At 47.4% G+C, this 19,088-nt stretch overlaps 1 protein-coding gene across 6 annotated transcripts in view; it reads left to right on the top strand.

The window, feature by feature from the left end:
* Window positions 1-5,903: 5,903 nt before the first annotated feature.
* The window catches only part of ZCCHC2 (zinc finger CCHC-type containing 2), a 45,712-nt gene continuing 32,527 nt past the window's right edge, over window positions 5,904-19,088 (top strand). For all 6 annotated transcript variants that reach the window (XR_013956226.1, XM_080610394.1, XM_080610393.1 and 3 more), the window contains exon 1: window positions 5,904-7,156. Coding sequence is in view for 5 of the 6 variants with exons in the window: in XM_080610394.1 (XP_080466520.1) it covers window positions 6,221-7,156 (936 nt within the window). In the remaining variant the exon portion in view is untranslated. The remainder of the gene's footprint in view (window positions 7,157-19,088) is intronic.

Genomic DNA, 19,088 nt, shown 5'->3' with positions numbered 1-19,088 from the left:
TGTACATGACTAATATCAGGCAGGCCTGGTGCTTAGGCTTTTCGTGCCTGAGCCACACCTACATTCCTCCTGTGAGCCCTCATTTCAGAACAGATTTCAATTAACTTTCATCAGATGTTTAAGGTGGCCCAAGTCTTTTCTTCCTTGTGTAGGTGTTCAAATTTCACTGCCTTACACCGGAGAATGCACTTCACTGCTAACTAGAACAGAGGCTGGTTTGGACACATGCTCGTATGGTCTTCTGTCTAGTGGTCCGATATAAGTATTGCTTCCTGTGACAGGAAAGCCCTGGCAATAGCTGAGCTGTGTGTACAGTGCCCACATGCAGGAGTTCACGCGCTGCTCACTGCTAAAGCACACAGTGATGACTCACCTCTAACTCCCTGGAGTCATGGGCATTTCACCACTGTCCTTGCCAGAGTATTAGAAAGCCTGAAGCTGAACGGTGCTGAAAATCCCATTGCTGTCCTCCCTGAAACTGAATTGTTATCTATGTCAAGTAGTAGCTGTCTGTGCAAATTTCATTTCTGTGTGATTTACACCAGCTTGAACCCAGCGTCATTCAAATCAGCGCAGGCTGTGCTCTGTGACGGTAAACCCCCCTGAGGATTTCCATCAGCATCGGGAAACTGCTGGCCAGAGGATCCAAAGGACAAGAATATTCCAGTGCCACTGCATCCTTAACTCTCCTTAAATTCTCTTCATAACTTTTATTTATTATTTTACGTGGATAAAAGCAAACTGATACAGACCGCCATGAGCACCACAGGCTGGAATGCCGTACAGACAGAATGTGCTCTATCTGCACAGAACCTGAAACAGACCCCCCTATCCTGGCATCTCGGCAATGTTTCCATCTTTCATATATTTCTGGGCTGCATCCAGCCGAAAATAGTAAGCACTCACCTTTGACAGTTACATAAAAGAAGGATGGTGGCCTCAGTTCAGCCTCCCTGGAACGGCGAGCTGCAATTTGCAACTGCGTTTCATAACAGTACCTCTATTGGCAGGCTTGCCAAAGAGGCCTGGGACAGGTGACCTTTGCAAATGAAAAACCAACTTTGACTTTAGAAACAGTTTTTCATAATGAAGTTGATCCTGGGAACACACCCTCTGCCTACACTGAACTTTTTTTTCCGTAACTTTAAATCCAAAACTATGTTTAAACTATTTAAAATTAGCTTAAAATTGCGTGTTTATTCCTGCATAAATGCTAACATAATTAGGACTACAGGTCACCTGCTGCATTTTACTAGTCATATTGAATATAAGCTCCTAAAAATGCCTGTCTTCATTGCACAAATGCTTATTGACAAAATATCATTTCTTAAACATCTTTAGTTTTCAAATATAAGCTTGTTCAACTCCTGCTGAAAAAGAGGCCGAAAGAATAAACCAGCTCAAATATTCAAAACCCATCAAAGTAGTAAGAATAACAAAATAAGTAATAACAACCTACTGATTTGTCAGGTTTGAATTTTAGTTGCCATTTCTCAAGACCTTTTCTTCCAGATGTCAAGGCTAAAAGGTAACTACTTCCTGTTTCACAAAAGGTAAGATACTCACAAAAAATGCCATCTACCATGAGACAAATGGCAAAGCATGAGTCAGCAAAATCGCCCCAAAGCTCTATCAGGGAACGTGTATTTTCTTCCAGGTTGTTTTTCGTGTGACATTTGTGTGACATTGCCTGAAACGATTCCCTTACACCTTGGGAGTTTGGCTGAGAGAGCTGACAACAATCCGTGCTACTGAGAGTGAATTAAACACAGTAGCGAACTTAGTTTAAAGAGGCAGTTGCTCTTCCTACACCCTGGGAAAGGGGAGGAGAGGGAAGAAAGGAAGAACTGAGGGAAGAACGCCTTTTATTTCTCTATTTATGCATCTTCTACCCTGTAGGATGGGAATCCATGCAAAGATCCTCACTAAGCATTTGTGACAGCTTTCTGTAAAAGCAAAAACACTAACAGCAGAGACAGTAGCTGGGGAACAGTATCAACATGAAAAACATGTAAATCTGGATATATATGAAAAATCTATATATATACACACTACTCTAGATTAAATATATATATATATATATCTCCTACAGCCTCCCTGTCTGATTTTCAAACGGGGTACAGATTAACCTCATTCACATCCATACAAAACAGTTTTAGCAGATCCTTAGTAGTGGTTAAGGAACAAACTGAGACTGTGAAACTGTTTTCATATGTTGCTATAATTATTGAAAAATCTTGGATGGCCTTGGTCAGAAGTCAATACTAAAAAAAAAAAACAAAACCCCAAAAAAAACAACAAAACAAAACCAAAAGAATAATTTAAAACTCAAAAGAAATGTGGAGAATACCAAAGGTTACTTTGTTAGTTCCTCCTTAGCTTCAGCATTCAGTCCAGTGTCACAGTGTGGTGCTTTTTATTTTTCTTACTGGTTTTCTTCTTACTAAAAGCACTGGTGGAGAAGTTTTAGGCCTACTGAACACAATCCTGACGAGGTCTTTGTAAGAACTCAGTGAGGGCAGCCGTTTCGCTCAGAAGATACATTGCGGCTGCCTGTACACAGTGTGATGACACACAAGCACAGGTAACAGGGGCTCCTTGGGTTGTGCCTCTCTTGGCGTTCTGCACAGCTCGTTCTCCCACGCTGTGCTGGTCACACCCAGGAGTAAAAGCAGAGCCAGCAGCCTGAGGCAACCAGGTTCACAGAACAATCTATCAGTGAGGACAGCATTTCTACATCAGTGATGAAGCCTGCGTGCACTCAGGAGGCGTTGGGGCTTTGATAATCTGAACAGGGGTTATGCTGCAGAGCTGAAAGACAGCAGCCTGGGCAGCATCAGAAAAGCCTCTGGCGCTCATACTGCAAACTGGCTGCAGCAGTGGCGACTCTCGGACACGGCATCTTGCTCCACGTGGCACAGTTCTGGCCATTGACCTGTGGTGCAAGCCCAGAGCCCTGCTGCACTCAAACACACACCACTTCCCAGAGTGGGGGTGCAGGGCTCCTGCATGGGCAGCACTGTCCTGCTTGCTCCTCTGCTGCTCTGTGTTGCATCAGAGTTCACCTGGCTTTCAGCTTAGAGATTACAGACATGTTTTTCCCTGCAAGGCTGTGCCGTGCTCATTTGTACATCAGCATGACTGTGGCCCAACAGGCATTAAGGGTCTGTGCAAGCTGTGCTTTTGGTTTTTTTTTTTTAAGAAAATCAGATTCAAAACCCTCACGGGCAGCTGCCTGGAGTAAGTCACATCTCACAGGAACCTCTCCTGTTGTGTGGCCTGGTCAGTGTGCACGCATGTCCCCATGGTGTCCTTCTGACATTCGTACCCTGAGTTTCACTTTCATTTCTCCACGGCACTTGAGTTTCAGTTCTCTTTCAACGCTGCCCTCTGTCTTGCTGGCACCTCCTCCCTCAGCTACTGCAATACTCACAAGTCCACTTGGAATATCTTTGTTTTCTTTCTGCTTTCTCGTGCTATTCCTTTTACTTTTTCCTTTCCCCCTCCCCTTCCCTGACTTCACATCTTTCACATCGGTTTTTCTCAAGTATCATAGTTTAAGCTGTTAAGAAAGAGTAAATTAAGAAAGGATGAGTTAATTGGGTTCTTAAGCTTATTTGTGAAACTAAATATCAGCTTGGGAACTATCACAAATAGATAGGCTCAAGTATTTTCTGGGCTCGGGGAGTATTATTTTCAACCGTTCCCCTCATGCATGTGCAATTTACCTCACCTTTGTAGACTGATGAATGAATCAGCAGGTCTTCTCTTTCTGTCAGCCCAGCCCCCTCCTCCGCTTCCGCTCAGATTAAATTCCTTTTCACTCTCCATGGTGTTATCTGTTTGGAACTATCACACTTTATTTGAATCAGGTGCTGTTAAGTAGGAAATGTTATTTCCAACATTCAGATCATTGCAGTTCTGATCCTGCAAATTCTATTAAGGCTAAATACCTGTTCTACTTACTAAGCAGAAACCCCAAGCCTTGTTTCTGTGTTTCCACAGTTCCAGCTTGGCACATTCCCCGGGACGGTCACGGTGATTTTAATTTGACACAAAAATATGTAATGACAATAGGACAAGAACTGCTGTAATTCTAGAATTGCTGCTTCATAACGACAATGTAAAATATCATCCTGGGGTATTGTGATGGCTGCTTTGACTAAAAAGTGTGGGGATCTGGAACAATTCACGGGTCCAGCCAGGCCCTAAGCAGCACACAGCATGAAAGAAAACGGATTTATGGGACTTCTTGTGCCGATTCTTCACCTTCCTGGTCCTGGGGCCTGCAAAGAACTCCTGGCAGTCTGGGATGAAAGAGTTCCCCACTACACATTACATATCTGAGGGCAGTGATAGTGCTGCTGTGATGCTAATGAACAAGGAGAGCTGCAGTGAGTCGGGTTGAAGTCCGTTCCTGCTACTGGAAGAGGACCAAGTGGCAGTGAGGTGTGTATAAACCTAACATATGCTAACTACAAGTTACTCCTTTTCTTTTTGTAATAAAATACATAACATTGCTGCACATATACATATATAAACCCAGGATGTGGCTTAGTCTATAACTACTGTTCAAGACTGCTTCATGGCAAATCCGAGCAACGCATACAAGATTGCTACAATCTGCATGACATTTACTCAGCCGTTTGATAAGCTCTTTCATGGTAGCACAACTGGCTTCTGGACACACAGATAAGAGCAAGTCAGCATTAGCAATTTGTATTTTGCTGCCGTAAGCAGTTTGGGGATGCTGCTTGGCACAATTGTAATTAAAACACATTTTATTTTCCCCTGTGTTATTCTGCAAGCCACATGCTTGGTTCTGTTTTCAAATACACTGTCTTTATATAAATGTGTGGGAAGCAAAGCAAGGAGCATTGCAACTTTCTGATTACTCAGAGTACTGCTTGATCTTATAATTGTAGGCTATTCGTCGTCGCGGATCACAGCAGCTGGGAACAGAACAGGGGCAATGAGAATGAAGCAAGCCTGGTATTTGATGATGGACTATCCCTAGGCTGTTTTACCATACTTTTCTTCTGTAATGTTCCTTGTATTTCCCTACTGTAAAACATCCTGGTAGAAAGCCACATGGCACTGTAACAGTAGTGATTTAAAAGTGAAGACATCTTACAACAGCAGTGGTTTCAATTGAATTAGAAATGTAGAAGCTGGCACAGCTATGTAACTAGCATTGTTCCACTGGCGCAGCACAGCCCTCCACCTGGCCCCTGCCAGCCGTGGGTAAATCCACGTGCCTCGGCACTCTGAAGGCCAATCATCAATCCGGCACGGCCTTATCTCAGGAAGATCTTTTAGCTAGGAGGAGGTACGGAGGTTTGCTCCTCGACTGCTCTCCGGTGAGCCACCAAGCTATTCCCATTTGCGTGCGGAATTGTACTTATGAAGCAAAAGAGAGGCTCAGCCAGGTGTCAGCCCGCTGCCATGGGTCTGCTGGGGAAGATACGACTCCGCGGCCACATCGCGAAGCACTGCCCCTCCTCGCAGCGCCAGGCGGGCCCGGGGAGCCGCCCAGCTCCGCCCGCTCCCACTTGTTAAGAGACGAGAACCGGCCTCGCCTCCCTTGCTCAGGGGCCCTCCCGAGTACATGCGGTAGCGTAGCCCCGGGCCCGCCCAGCGGCACGGAGCAAGCAGCGGTGCGAGCTGCGCCGCTCGCGGAGAAGGCAGCCTCTGCCTAAACACTACAGCCGGACGCTGAGCGGGCCTGAGCCCAGCCCTGGCCGCCCAGCCCGGACCCTAGCGCGCCCGGCTGCCCCAGGCCCATGCCCACCGCGCACGGCGGCGAGCGCGCTGACGTCGTCGTCGCCGATAGGCGGAGCGGCGCGCTCCGCCCGCCCCCTGCCGGCCGCGTCTCGCTGCCCTGCCCCCCGCAGGGAGCTGGGTGTCAGTCCGCGCCGGCCGGGGCCGCGAGCGCCAACGGCCGCCTCCGGGTTTGCGCGCGCGCCCGGCCGCCGGGGAAGGGGGGGAGGGGGAACCGCTGCGGGAGCCACCGCTGCGCGCGAGGCCCGCTCTTCTCCCGCCCACTCCCCACGCGCGCACCCGCCGGGACCGTTGCCCCTGCGCGCGCCTCTCCCGCGCCGGTAGGGCCGCGGCAGCATGAGCGGCTTCCCGTGAACGCCGGCCGCGACCTCCTGCTCCCGGCCGGGCCTCGACCTGCAGCCGGGCCCCGTCGGATGCTCGCGCCCCTCCCGCGCCGAGGATGCTGAAGATGAAGCTGCCCCTGAAGCAGACGAGCCACAAGGCAGCTGCGGCAGCGGAAGAGGCGGCGGCGGCCGCCGCGGGGCTGGGGCTGAAGGAGCCCGGCGGTGCCCTGGACTGTCACCTCCAGCTGCAGCAGGTGCCCCGGGCGCCGGCCCGCGGGGGCGCCGTAGCGGGGAGGGGGTGCGGGCTGGAGAGGCCGAGCCAGCTGCACGGCCTGGGGCCGGGGCCTGGGCCTGGTCCTGGCCCGCCGCCCCCCGCCTCCGCGCCTGCCGGCGGTGGGCCCGGCTCGGCGGCGGCCCGCACTGACAAGGAGACGGTGTACGAGTGGTTTGGGCTGGTGCTGGGCTCGGCGCAGCGGCTGGAGTTCATGGTGGGACTGCTAGACCTGTGCAACCCGCTGGAGCTGCGGTTCCTGGGCTCCTGCCTGGAAGACCTGGCCCGCAAGGACTACCACTGCCTCCGCGACTCTGAGGCGAAGGCCAACGGGCTCAGCGACCCCGGGCAGCTCGGCGACTTCCGCGACCCGGCCGTGCGCTCCAAGCTCATCGTCTACCTGGCCCTGCTGGGCTCCGAGAATCGCGAGGCCGCCGGCCGCCTCCACCGCCTCCTGCCCCAGGTGGACTCCATACTGCAGAGCTGCCCGGCGCGACGGCCCCAGGCGGGCGCCGCCGAGGAGGAGGGGGCCGAGGAGGAGGAGGAGGACGTGGTGATGGTGATGGACGGAGCTGGGGAAAACGGGCAGGCCGGTCTCTCCGCCGCACAGGGCCTGGGCTTCGGCGCGCAAGAGGAGTTGCTCTTGCTCTTCACTATGGCCTCGTTGCACCCGGCCTTTTCTTTCCACCAGCGAGTCACCCTGCGGGAGCATCTAGAGAGGTTGCGGAGGGCCTTGTGCGGGGACCAGGAAGAGGAGGGCTTCGGCCACCACCAAGCCCAGGTAATGCCGCGTCCTGGCCTCTTCGCGCTGCGCCATCTCATCGGGCGGTTTCTTGCTCCTTCTCCTCCTTTTTCCTTCACCGTGTCCCGATTTTCTCCGAGCTGAGGGCGGCCGCTTGCCTTTCCCCAAAGCCCCCCCGTGGGATCTGCCCCCTCCCGTTTTGCCTTGTAGCTTGTCCTATTCCCCCTCATCCCCTCGGCAGTGTAGGCCCCGGCCACCACCACCACAAGCTGCTGTAGAGTGTCTAGTACGAATTGGGGAGGGAGGGAAGACCGCTTTTTGTAGCCTGCCATGCTCTCTCGAGCACTGCTTTTTGAACCCTGCCTTGCTGGAGCGCAGGGTGCAGAGTCCTGACGGGCTGCCTCCTGTGCTGTAGGCCACTGAAGTAGTTGTACCAGCCAAAAGTACAAGCAATAGCTTGACTAAACTTGCAGTGATAATAATAATAATGTTAGATAGAAACCATACGTCCTAAGAGAGCATTCTCTAGGGGCTTAAAACAATAGAATGCTTTGAAATAATTGTCACGTGGACCCTGTTCTTTCCCTCCCCTCCAAATGAGACTTGGCAGGGATCAAGGTAGCAGTCAGGGGTCATCAGCTCTAGGTCTGGTTCTGTGGAAAGCCACGTTCAGTGAGGTCGCTGATGATGTTTGGGAAAGGGTGGTAATCATTCTACTAAAGCAGCACATTGAAATGTCACAACTGGAGCTTCTGTTTGGAGGAAAGCTGATTTTCTGTGTGGCTGTCAGGAAACAGTAGAGCACATCTTGAAAACAGATGTGCCACTTGTTGCTAGAAGGTAGCTGTCACCAAGAATGAAGACTTTAAGTACTTCCAAGTGTGTGGCACTGAGGCATTCTCCCGTGCAGCAGCAGCTATGTTTAGACTGAGGTTTCCCCCAGTGCCATTCATTGCTGCCTTCTTGGTGAGCGTTGCCTTTAAAATCTGCCCCATATTCATGCAACCAACCTATCGTGTTGAAGCTCCGCAATTTCTGCTCTATAGATGACCTCTCATGCAAAGGGGAAGAAAGGGATGGAAGATGCAGTGTTTATAAGGCTGTTCAGCCAAACACATCATTGGGTACTAACCTGAAAAGGGTAAGCAGTAAGGGTTCTGGTTTTGGAGTTTACTTGCAGTGCTGTCCAATTCATCCACTCCTAGAGGACTGTTTTACATTGCCACATGAAAGGAATGGCTCCCTTTTCTGAGTGCTAAAGACAGGATATGTTCTTAAGGAATACCCAGAAGTGACGGGTGCGAATTTCTAAGCCTTCAAGTACGTTAAGTGAATTCTTATTATCATTTTAAGGCCAAAGCACATTTACTAGGTTGTAAACTAGTGGGTAGATGTTACAGTACTGAAATCATAATGAATTCATAGCCTAAGTCCCAAAAGTATTTATTTTGGCTCACTGGCCTATATCAAGTGTAGCTCTATCCCAAAATGAATCCTAGAAGTCCATGTTGAGAGGGAGAAGATGAGTGGCAGGAAGTGGTAAGACTGGACACTGTTCTTTCTGGGTTTGAAGTGCTGGTAACACTGGCAAAAAAAAAGTTTTTGCCCAAAACTGGCACATCAGCGGTAGCTTCTCAGTATGTCCCACCAAATACATTGGGAGATCAGGCTCCCGTGGACTACTGGAATTGAAGTCTGTTTTGTGCAGCATCCTGGCTCTGTTGTAAAAGCAGCCTTCCAAGTGGTGGTTTTGTTTAGTCAGGGAGCCGAGTCAGCCTGGCTGAACATGCACATCACATATTCCGTAGCCCACACAGGACCAAAATGGCCCCCCTAAGTGCCTTCAGGGATCTGCATTTGTGAACGAAACCGGTTCATAAAGACCTCTTTGAATTTTCCTCTGGCCGGCGTCGGGTTGGAAAGGATGGGCTCCCTCTTGGGTTGTGACCCGCTCCGTGGCCGTGCCAGTAGGAGCACGGCAGCTCCGACGGCTTCACCTTCCGCCCTCACCACGGTCTCCGTGCCCTCCCCGGCCTGGGCCGTGCTCCCCGGGGCCAGCCCGCGGGCTGCCGCGCCTCACGGCGGCACGGGAAATGCCCGAAGCAGGCGATTCCTGTCACGTTTTGTAGTGGCCGGACCTGGAAGAGGGGCTTAAACTTTCTCCTCCTCGTTACATAGGGACAGCCGGGACCTGCGAGGGCAGAGGCAGCGATAAGCCGGGCAGGGGAGCGGCGACCGCACCCCGAGGAGCCGCGTAACGGCCGCCGGTCTCTCCGCTTTCCCGGGCTGAGAGCGGCTGCGTGGGGGGAGGGGGGACTGGGGCGAACTCTCGCTTTGTTTGCGGAAGGAAGGGTAGATCATGGGGCCACGCCGCCCGGTGAGGGCGCAGACCCTGTCCCCCTCCGCCTATCCCCACCGTGCCGGTGGGTGCGGAAGGGCCGGTCCCCTGCAAGACCCGTCCCTGGGCAGGGCTGCGGCGGCGGATGGTCATCGCCGCTTCCCGCCCCCATCCAAGATGGCGGTGACGCCTGCGCTCCTGGTCACGTGTCCGCAGGGCGGTTTCCCTCTGTCCCGCCAGTGGGGGGGGGAGGTGCCGTGTGTTGCATAACGGGATCGCGCGCGGCCGTTCCGCACCGCTGTACCCGCGCGTAGGCCCGGTCACGCGCGGATCCCGCCGCCTCTGTAGCTCGGAGGGGGCCCGAGCTCCCGGCCCCCCAATGGGAAGGCCGGCGGCGTGGCACTACCCCACACCGGCTTCCCCGAGGGGCTGCTGCGGCCGGAACGCGCCTGCAGGGAGTGGGGCCGGGGCGAGACGGGAGTTGGGAAGACCCCGGGGCTTTGCGGGAAGGTCTGTCCCAAACGGGGCAGTAGTGCAGATGAACCACGGGAGAAGTGGTGTGCCGGGAAGGCTGCTAGCTCAGCGCTGGGCTTCCCGCCCGCGGCACTCCCGGGCTTCCGGAGCTCACCCTGCTGAACAGTCTGCAGGTGGTAGCAGAGCTGTTGTTCACATGATCCCTGAAATACTCTGTACTTCTGGCGGGCACGGTGATGTGAAATCCGTCTGCACGGGTAGTGGAGTGCAGACCTGGAGTTGAACCACGTAGTTCATTGGTCAAGTTGAGGTTCTGAATTCCTTACGGCAAGGACTGGGCTATTGCATGTGGTGTATCTAACAAAATGGCCTGGCTTCAGGTTTCAAGAAACTATAATACCTAGCTACACTGAGTTCACCTGTAAAGAATTTGTGCTGAACAGACATCTACTACAATATAAAGCGGTTTGCTTTTTCCCATGGTTGGGATTATGATTTCCGGGTAGTATCTGTGCCATCTGGTAAGATTGAGCTCACATTAAAGTTACTTCTTGACAAATGATTAATAGGATTGTTGCTCTTCTTGGTCTCCTGTTTTAATGATCCTTTGAGAACTCAACATTTCTTAGTCATACAGACTAAAAGAAAAGTTCGCTGACAAATTCAGAAGTTGTAGGGGAGAGGACTGTTGGATCAGGATGGGCTAGGAGTAGGATTGCCTTATAATTGCATAAACCTTGTTTCTTTAAGAAATTTTTCTGATTTTTTTTTTTAAGGTAGAAACTCTACAATTTGCAGATTTTTAAATGAACGTGTAATTTGTAATAGCACCTTTTGGAAGAAAAGTCAATGGTACATTAAGCTGTGCCAAATACGAACTTTGAATGTGAAGTTGAAGTATAAGAATAAATCGGCAGCATTCACATCTGTAGTCATAAAACAAGCATTCTTATGCAAAGAGTCTGCTGATACCACTATGTATATTGGTTTAAGCGACAGATCACAGAGCTGAATTCTGGTGTTGATTATATTTGTTTAATAAGTGCATCAGTATCAAAGCTGTTTGTATCTTTCTCCATTCCATCCAAGATCTGAGATTAGAACACTGAAATGCTGAAGGAGATCTGAATATGTACTAAGATAATGTATGTGGCTTGCGTTAGACATTGGAACATTTAATCAGGCATACTTGACAGGAATAGAACTAACGTTCTGTTGAAATACTCGATCTCCTGGAGGTAATGGTTTGCTGACTAGTATTATAATTAGCTGGCTGGAGGATTCTCTACTTACAAACAAAGGGAAAGTTTCTATTTACAGAGTATGTTTCTTAGTAGGCTTTCAATTATAGTCTACTTTGCAAATTAGAAGAGTGCTTTATAATTGATCTTCAGTCATTTGTAGCAGAACAAGGTAGTAGAACTTGATTTTAGAATCAAAGACCTCTGTGGGAAGAGAAATAAAAGCAATCTAATTTTGAAGTTGCAGTATACTCTTTTTATTAGTGGCATAGAGTTAAGGAAGAGTGTGTCTTCAGAGTCTGTCTTAAATAAGAGACAGAAAGATAAAAAATGTCATTTGACTCTTGGCAAAAATCTTGTAAATGATGGTACACTTCAGGAAAATTTAAAAGTTTTGCCTACTGAGATAAAAAGTACCCCAGCTCCTTCAGTGAACCTAACACCCTTGCCTCTGAACATGAATTTCCCTGACTCCAAACACGAGTTAAGGATTTCCAGAAACATTACTGGAAGTCTTCCGGAAAGGAAGTAATAACTAGATAAAAGACAATGCTTGAAATGAAAGACTCCTGGCTAAATGTGCATGGTAACGTTCCAGGAAATTGCGGAGTAAAAACTTTCACTGCTCTCTGTTGTTTTAGTCGTTTTTTTCTGAGTATGAGTTTTTAGGACAAGTCTGTAGCCTTGCCCAGTCCCTTTATACTAGGGTTAATCCATGTCAGTTTGTTCTGCAGCATTAAATGAGCACTGAGGGCATTAAAAATATACCCATGACTTCCTAATACTTGCACTTAGATTACTGTTGTTAAGCTGTGGTCCATTTTTCAGTATTGCCCAGTGTTGACTTATCTGTATATAGCAGGATGTCACTGGGCTTGGCGTACCGAAGACTTTTCAGCTCTTAGAGCTGCAGAAGAGGATGCAAACACCAGGAGTAAGGCGGTTGTATTTATGAAACCACTGAAGTCTGTAGGATTCTATCTACTGAAATCTGTCATCTCATTGTGCCAATATCAGTGTCTAGCCATAGCTGCCCTAGCAAACACTACAGTTGATTTTCCATTAACTACGATTAATACCAAATGTTTGCTTTTCCTCCAAAACTTGGTGAATTTCTCAAAGTCTTAAGGGTTTATACTTTCAGAGACTGAAGCTTGTAGAGGACAAGCTCAAAGATCTGGCTAGAAACTGCATTCTTTTGTGAGCTTCTTGAGTTTCTTCAACCTCTTAATCTTGTCTTTTTGGGAGAAGAAAGTAAAAATACTTTTAATAGTGAAAGGAGAATTAATGCCTTGGGAAGTGTCTTAAGAGCACGATAAGAACATGACAGAGAGATTTTCTGTTACTCGGAAAGCCGTGCATGAAAGAATACTTTTAAACTATGCTGCTTAGATCTCTTGAGTTCAAGGATTGGACAACAAGACATATTACTCTCTGCTGGTAATTAAAAGTAGCAATGAAGGCATTGTCTTTTTTCAGTGCTAATCATACTTCAGTGAACCACTTGTAAGAGGCAAATGTTTTTTAGGTCTTTCCATCACCCTAGACCGTTGTGGAAATAATTTTTATATTAGTCTGAAATGACACATTCAAGTAGTTTTCTTCTTACTCAACGTAGAATTGTACCAGTACTGAACTTACACAAGGCTGTTGGATGAGCAACCAACTGGTGATGCTGTAACATCTGAACTGTTGCATTGCTGGCTTTAGCTTCAAGTTCCCTACTTTATGATGAGCTAGATAGGTTGCACTGCAATTGCCGTTTAAATCCTGTTAAAAGCTCAGATGAAGATGAGACTTGGAGCAAGAATGTGCTGTGCTTCTCCCAGCACTGTAAATCGTTGCTGTAGCTGACATGTCTGGTACTTAAGTGTAATCGCCACAGGCCTTGATAGCTGAAGTTGTTAATGCTGTCTAAGAGGTCGGTATGTTCTTTGTCTTAAAGTTGTGATGATTTCTCCTTATTACAAGTTAGTCAATATGTGATTGCTGAAGCTGTCATATGGTGTGCCTTTGCTCCCTGAATCAGCTGATGTTTTTTCAGAAGGTTTCTGTCTCCTCATAGTGTGTTGTTGCTGCCTCTTACAGCAACTCTTAAAATAGTTTCACTGAACAAATACACTTTAAAGTACTCTTGGGCAACTGTATGTTCTCTTTATGCAGTCCAGCTTTCTTAGATACAAGTTAATAGGGCAGTTGCATATTACCCATTTGAACCATATGTTCAGCCAGGCAGACTTTTATTTCACGTATTACGGGATTTTATGTCTGGTCACAGAACCACAAAATGACTGAGGCTGGCTGGAACCTCTGGAGGTCTTCAGAGGTCTCAGAGGTGGTGGACTGTGTCCAGATAGCTTTTGGGTATCTCCGAGGATGGAGACTGCAACTTGTCTGCAAGTTACCCTCACACTCCAAAAGTGTTTCCTGATGTTCAGAGAGAAACTCTTGTGTTTCAGTTTTTGCCCATTGACTCTGATCCTGCCACTGGGCACCACTGAGAAGAACCTGGCTCCAGCCTCTTTGCACCTTCCCTTCAGATGTATATGTATAGATTTTTATATGTGTAAGTCCTTCTCTGCAAAGCTGCTTTCTAGCTGGTTAGGCCCCAGCTTGTATGGTGCCTATAGTTGTTCCTCCACAGGTGCAGGACTTTGCACTTCCCTATGTTGAGCTTCATGAGGTTCGTGTCTGCCCATTTCTCTGGCCTGTGATTCCATGTGGAATAACCATTATTGTTCTGGAGGTTGATTTTGCATCTGAAAAGACAAGTTAACAAGTGGGCATTTAAGTTGATTGTTGTCTGTGGCTAAAAGAGAGAACTTCTGGTAGGTCTTTGTGGTGGTAGATCTTGAGGCAGATTCCGTGCTTAGTCTTGTAGGGCAGCTCTCTGCATCTCAAACCAATCAGACGGTGCCGTTGTGTAGTTCAAAAGCTTGTGAACTGAAGCGTAACTTAGCAGCAGTGTCAGTAGGGCAATCTTGATGTTGCATTTAGCTAATAGCTTGTCCAAGACAGTAGTGGATTTTTTGCGTGGGAGACAATCTGTTGCATCACAGTTGTCAACATTAAACAGATTTTGAAGCATTGCTGCTGTGTATGTTTGCATTTGTGACTACTAAATCTGTGTGCTGATTTCCATTTAAGTATTAGATGGTATGCATGTTCTATTCCTGTATCCAAGCAACAGTAAGAATTAGGTGGTAGGGTGCAGATGCAGTGGCACACAGTCCTCTGCTGCTGTTGTCATCAAGAGAGGGTTTAGCAGTGCACAAGTATATGTGCAGTTTCAGCTGACTTGCTTCTTAAAAGGTGATGTTTAGCCTTTGTGCTAACGTAGCTACATAGCTATGTGTCAGCATATCACAGCTGTGAAGCAGTAAGGGTGGTAGCTTGTAAGGATTGTTTCAAGCAAATCATGGCTTTGGTCTTTGAACTGATACCACCTCTATTAATGGTTATTCTGACATCACTCAAATTTGTGTGAAGTACAGATGCTGTAGTTGGTAGCTCATGATCATGTGTTAGACATTGATTCTTCCAAGGTACCTTATTTAATCTGGTTTTGTTTGCCACTTCCCACCTATAAAGGAATGGTGGAAGAGCTGTGCTGGTTTACATCTGTACAGCTTGCAAGGCTGAGTAATGCTATCCCAAACAGCACATTTTCTGAAGTCTTGCAGGAAAATAAGCTTTCATATTTGGGCACATAGAACTAATCAAGTGATCTAGCTGCTGTAAGCAGGTTTCCCTTGTTAGTGCTCATCAGAGCTGATGCATGAATAGTTCTTTTATGAAAATGCAGTGCAAACATCAGAAGACTTATGTGCATCAATCATTTCCTCATGATGATTAGTAGGCTATCAAATAACAGATTTCATTACATATTGCCAAACCAATACCAGCATGACATTTTTTGATCAGCCATCTACATTAATAGAAGGCAGAGTCTGGACATCTGTCATGTGTAGACTAGCTGAGATTTGCTCAGCTCGCGTATGTTAGTTATACAGAACAGCATCCTTCCAAGCAGGATGGCTCTTCGCTTTAGACATTTAGGGCTTGCCTTTACAGGCAAGCAGCCCTGGACTTCAGGAGAGCAGACTTTGGCCTCATCAGGGATCTGCTTGGTAGAGTTCCATGAGATAAAGCCCTGGAGGCAAGAGGGGCCTGAGAAAGCTGGTTAATATTCAGGGATGACCTTTTCTAAGTTCAGGAGTGATGCATCCCAATAAAGAGGAAGTCAGGCAGAACCACCAGCAGGCCTGCGTGAATGGACAAGGAGCTTCTGGATAAACTCCAACACAAAAAGGGAAGCCTAAAGAAGGTGGAAGCCAAGGACGAGTAGCCTGGGAGAAATACAGAGAAATTTTCCAAGCAGCCAGGAAGAAAGTTAGGAAAGCTAAAGCCCTGGTGGAATTAAATCTGACCAGGGATGTCAAGGGCAACGAAAAAAACTTCTATAGATACGCCAGTGATAAAAGGAAGACTAGGGAAAATGTGTGTACTCTCTGGAAGGAAATGGGAGACCTGGAACATGGGATACAGAAAAGGCTGAGGTACTTAATTACTTTTTTGCCTCAGTCTTCACCATTAAGTGCTTCAGTCACGTCACCCAAGTCACAGAAGGTAAGGGCTGTGACTTGGGGTAACAAAAAACCACCTCCTGTGGGAGAAGATCAGATTCAAGACCATCTAAGGAACCTGAAAGTGCACAAGTCCATGGGACCTGATGAGATGCATCCACAGATCTGGAGGGAACTGGTGGATGAAGTGCCATCAAATTTGAGAAGTCACGGCAGACTGGTGAAGTTCCCACCAACCAAAAAAAAAAAAAAAAAGGAAATGTAACACACATTTTTCAAAAAGGGAAAATCCCCCCCAGAAACCTGGGGAACTATAGGCTGGTCAGTCTCACCTTGGTGCCTGGCAAAGTCATGGAGCAGATCCTCCTGAAAACTATGCTAAGGCATGTGGAAAATGAGGTGACTGTGGACAGCCAGAACAGCTTCACTAAGGGCAAATCGTGCCTGACAAATTTGGCCTTTGTGGCCTTCTACAGTGGAGTTACAGTGTTAGTGGATAGGGAAGAGCAGTAGATGTCATCTGCCTGCACTCGTGCAAAGCATTTGACACTGTCCCGCAGCGAGAAGAAAAGGCTCCAGGGACACCTTATAGCAGCTTTCCATTACCTGAAAGGGACCTACAAGAATGATGGAGAAGGAATTTTTACAGGGACATGTAGTGATAGGACAAGAGGAAATGGCTTTAGACTGACAGAGGGTAGATGAAATATAAAGAAGAAATTCTTCACTATGTCAGTGGCAAGGCCCTGGCACAGATTGCTCGGAGAAGTTGTGGCTGCCCCATCACTGGAAGTGTTCAAGGCCAGCTTGGATGGGGTTTGGAGCAACCTTGTCTCATGGAAGGTGTCCCTGCCCATGGCAGGTTGTTGGAACGAGATGATCTTTAAGGTCCCTTCCAACCCAAACCAGTCTATGATACAGTCCCAGGAAACATCTCAAATGATACATGTTTTTTAAAATATGGTACTTACTCTCAACCTTATGAGGAAAGAAGTCTTGGATACAAAACTCTTGTCTAGGCTGTGAGAGCAGACGATTTTTAGAGTGCTTTCTTGGCTTGTTTCACTTTCAAGCACAAACGTAGTTAATCCTCTAGCCTGTCACAAAGATCTGTGTGATTATCTAATTATCTGGCACCTGGTTTGAGGCCACCCACATTTCTTGCTTCACTGTATTTTAATCATTAGAAGCAGTGCTGTGAGCTGCAGTGAATCCTTGCATGTGAAAGCTTTACAGTGGCAAAAGCTTATGCAAGAATTAACTTTACACTTGCATGCATTGTGCGAATACATTTTATACATTGACAGGAAATGATTAGCACTATTAGCTCTGTACAGCATGACCATCAACAGGAGCTTCTTGTCAGCATCCCCAGTTTTAAAGGACTTGTGTTTGTAGTGTGACTGGCACAGGTAGCATGCTGCAGTGTCATTCCTAATATTCATTGGCCCTCCGGGCTGCCTAGACTTTCCAGTCACTTGTGTGTTGAAGTTGTCTGCTTTGACAATGCCACTTGGTTTTTTTGTTACTTGGGAGTGTTTGATGTAGGACTGTCACAGTAGCTAACACCAAATGTGAAGAGTTGTAGTGCAGCTTAAGATAGGATCTGGAGCTGGCACAGAAGCAGCCCATGCAGGCTGTAAGGTAAAGCAATGACTGCCCTGGGTTACGCTACTGACTCCTCCTGTATTCAGTTGGTATTGTGAAAGCTGTCACTCGCAGAGTGCACACAGTACATACTATAGGTTTAAGCTTCTAGGTGAAGCATTTTTTAAGTGAGTAAATTCTGACCTTCTTTACAGATATAATGATTTATAAAATTGTTGATACCAGGACTTGTTTAAATGCAGGTCTGAACCTTGTAATATTTTGCAGTTTAGAGGGAGCCTTCAAATGTGGATGTATTTCACCTGGTATAGAATGCTGCCAAAAGTAACCATTCTAGAGTAATTGTCTGCAAAAATATTGGAACACTGTTACAAAGATGATATATATGCTAGGTGAGAAGCGGTGTTCTGGTATTAGGAGGTGTAGAGAAATATTCAGTGGTGCTTTGACATGAGCTGAGCACAGTACCTCTTTGAAATAAATCTCATTTCCAAACCTTTCTTCTAAAAACTGCTTACAATTTCTTTGTCTTCTTAACTAGCAGTTAAGTTATACTGTAATTTATTTTTCCATTAATCAAAACAAATAGCCTGACTGAATGCAAAAGGAGGTCTGACTTTACATTCTATTGGGTTTAGATCCATTTGCTCATTTTAAAAAAAGAGTATTTGATTAGGTGGAAGTCTCAGCTTGTTCCTTAAAATGAGTGAAGTATTGCCTTCATAGAATCATAGAATAGTTAGGGTTGGAAAGGACCTTAAGATTACACACAACCTCCCTGGGCAACCCATTCCAGTGCCTCACCACCCTCACAGTAAAGAATTTCTTCCTTATATCCAATCTAAACTTCCCCTGTTTAAGTTTGAACCCGTTACCCCTTGTCCTGTCACTACAGTCCCTAATGAATAGTCCCTCCCCAGCATCCTTATAGGCCCCCTTCAGATACTGGAAGGCTGCTATGAGGTCTCCACGCAGCCTTCTCTTCTCCAGGCTGAACAGCCCCAACTTTCTCAGCCTCTTTTCATACGGGAGGTGCTCCAGTCCCCTGATCACCCTCGTGGCCCTCCCCTGGACTTGTTCCAACAGTTCCATGTCCTTTTTATGTTGAGGACACCAGAACTGCACACAATACTCCAAGTGAGGTCTCACGAGAGCAGAGTAGAGGGGCAGGATCACCTCTTAAGACCTGCTGGTCACGCTCCTCTTGATGCAGCCCAGGATACGGTTGGCTTTCTGGGCTGCAAGCTCACACTGAAGCCGACTCATGTTCATTTTCTCATCGACCAACACCCCCAAGTCCTTCTCTGCAGGGCTGCTCTGAATCTCTTCTCTGCCCAGCCTGTAGCTGTGCCTGGGATTGCTCCCACCCAGGTGTAGGACCTTGCACTTGGCATGGTTAAACTTCGTAAGGTTGGCATCAGCGCTTATGCTGATGATTTCATAGGTGGAAAAAGGCATCTTAGAAACGTAAAAGAAATTGAATAGTTTGAGAGCCTCTGTCAGAGTTAATCCAAATGTCTGTTGTCTTCTGCGTGCACTGTGAAAAATACAAAAGTGCTTTTGACAGAGTGTGTGTCTGTAGTTTATAAGGAAGACCTTACCTCTGCCAAAGAATTGGCATTGATCTTTGCTAGAAATCTTGGTTCGGTTATTTGATTTCATGTCAGGAAGACATTCACTCATATCAAAATACATGCTAAACTTGTTAGCTTATGTAGTTTGGG

Source organism: Psittacula echo (assembly GCF_963264785.1).
Source record: "Psittacula echo genome assembly, chromosome: 2".
Classification (NCBI taxonomy): domain Eukaryota; kingdom Metazoa; phylum Chordata; class Aves; order Psittaciformes; family Psittacidae; genus Psittacula; species Psittacula echo.
The sequence above is the reverse complement of the archived record's forward strand: the minus strand, read 5'-3'. Positions and strand labels throughout refer to the sequence as shown.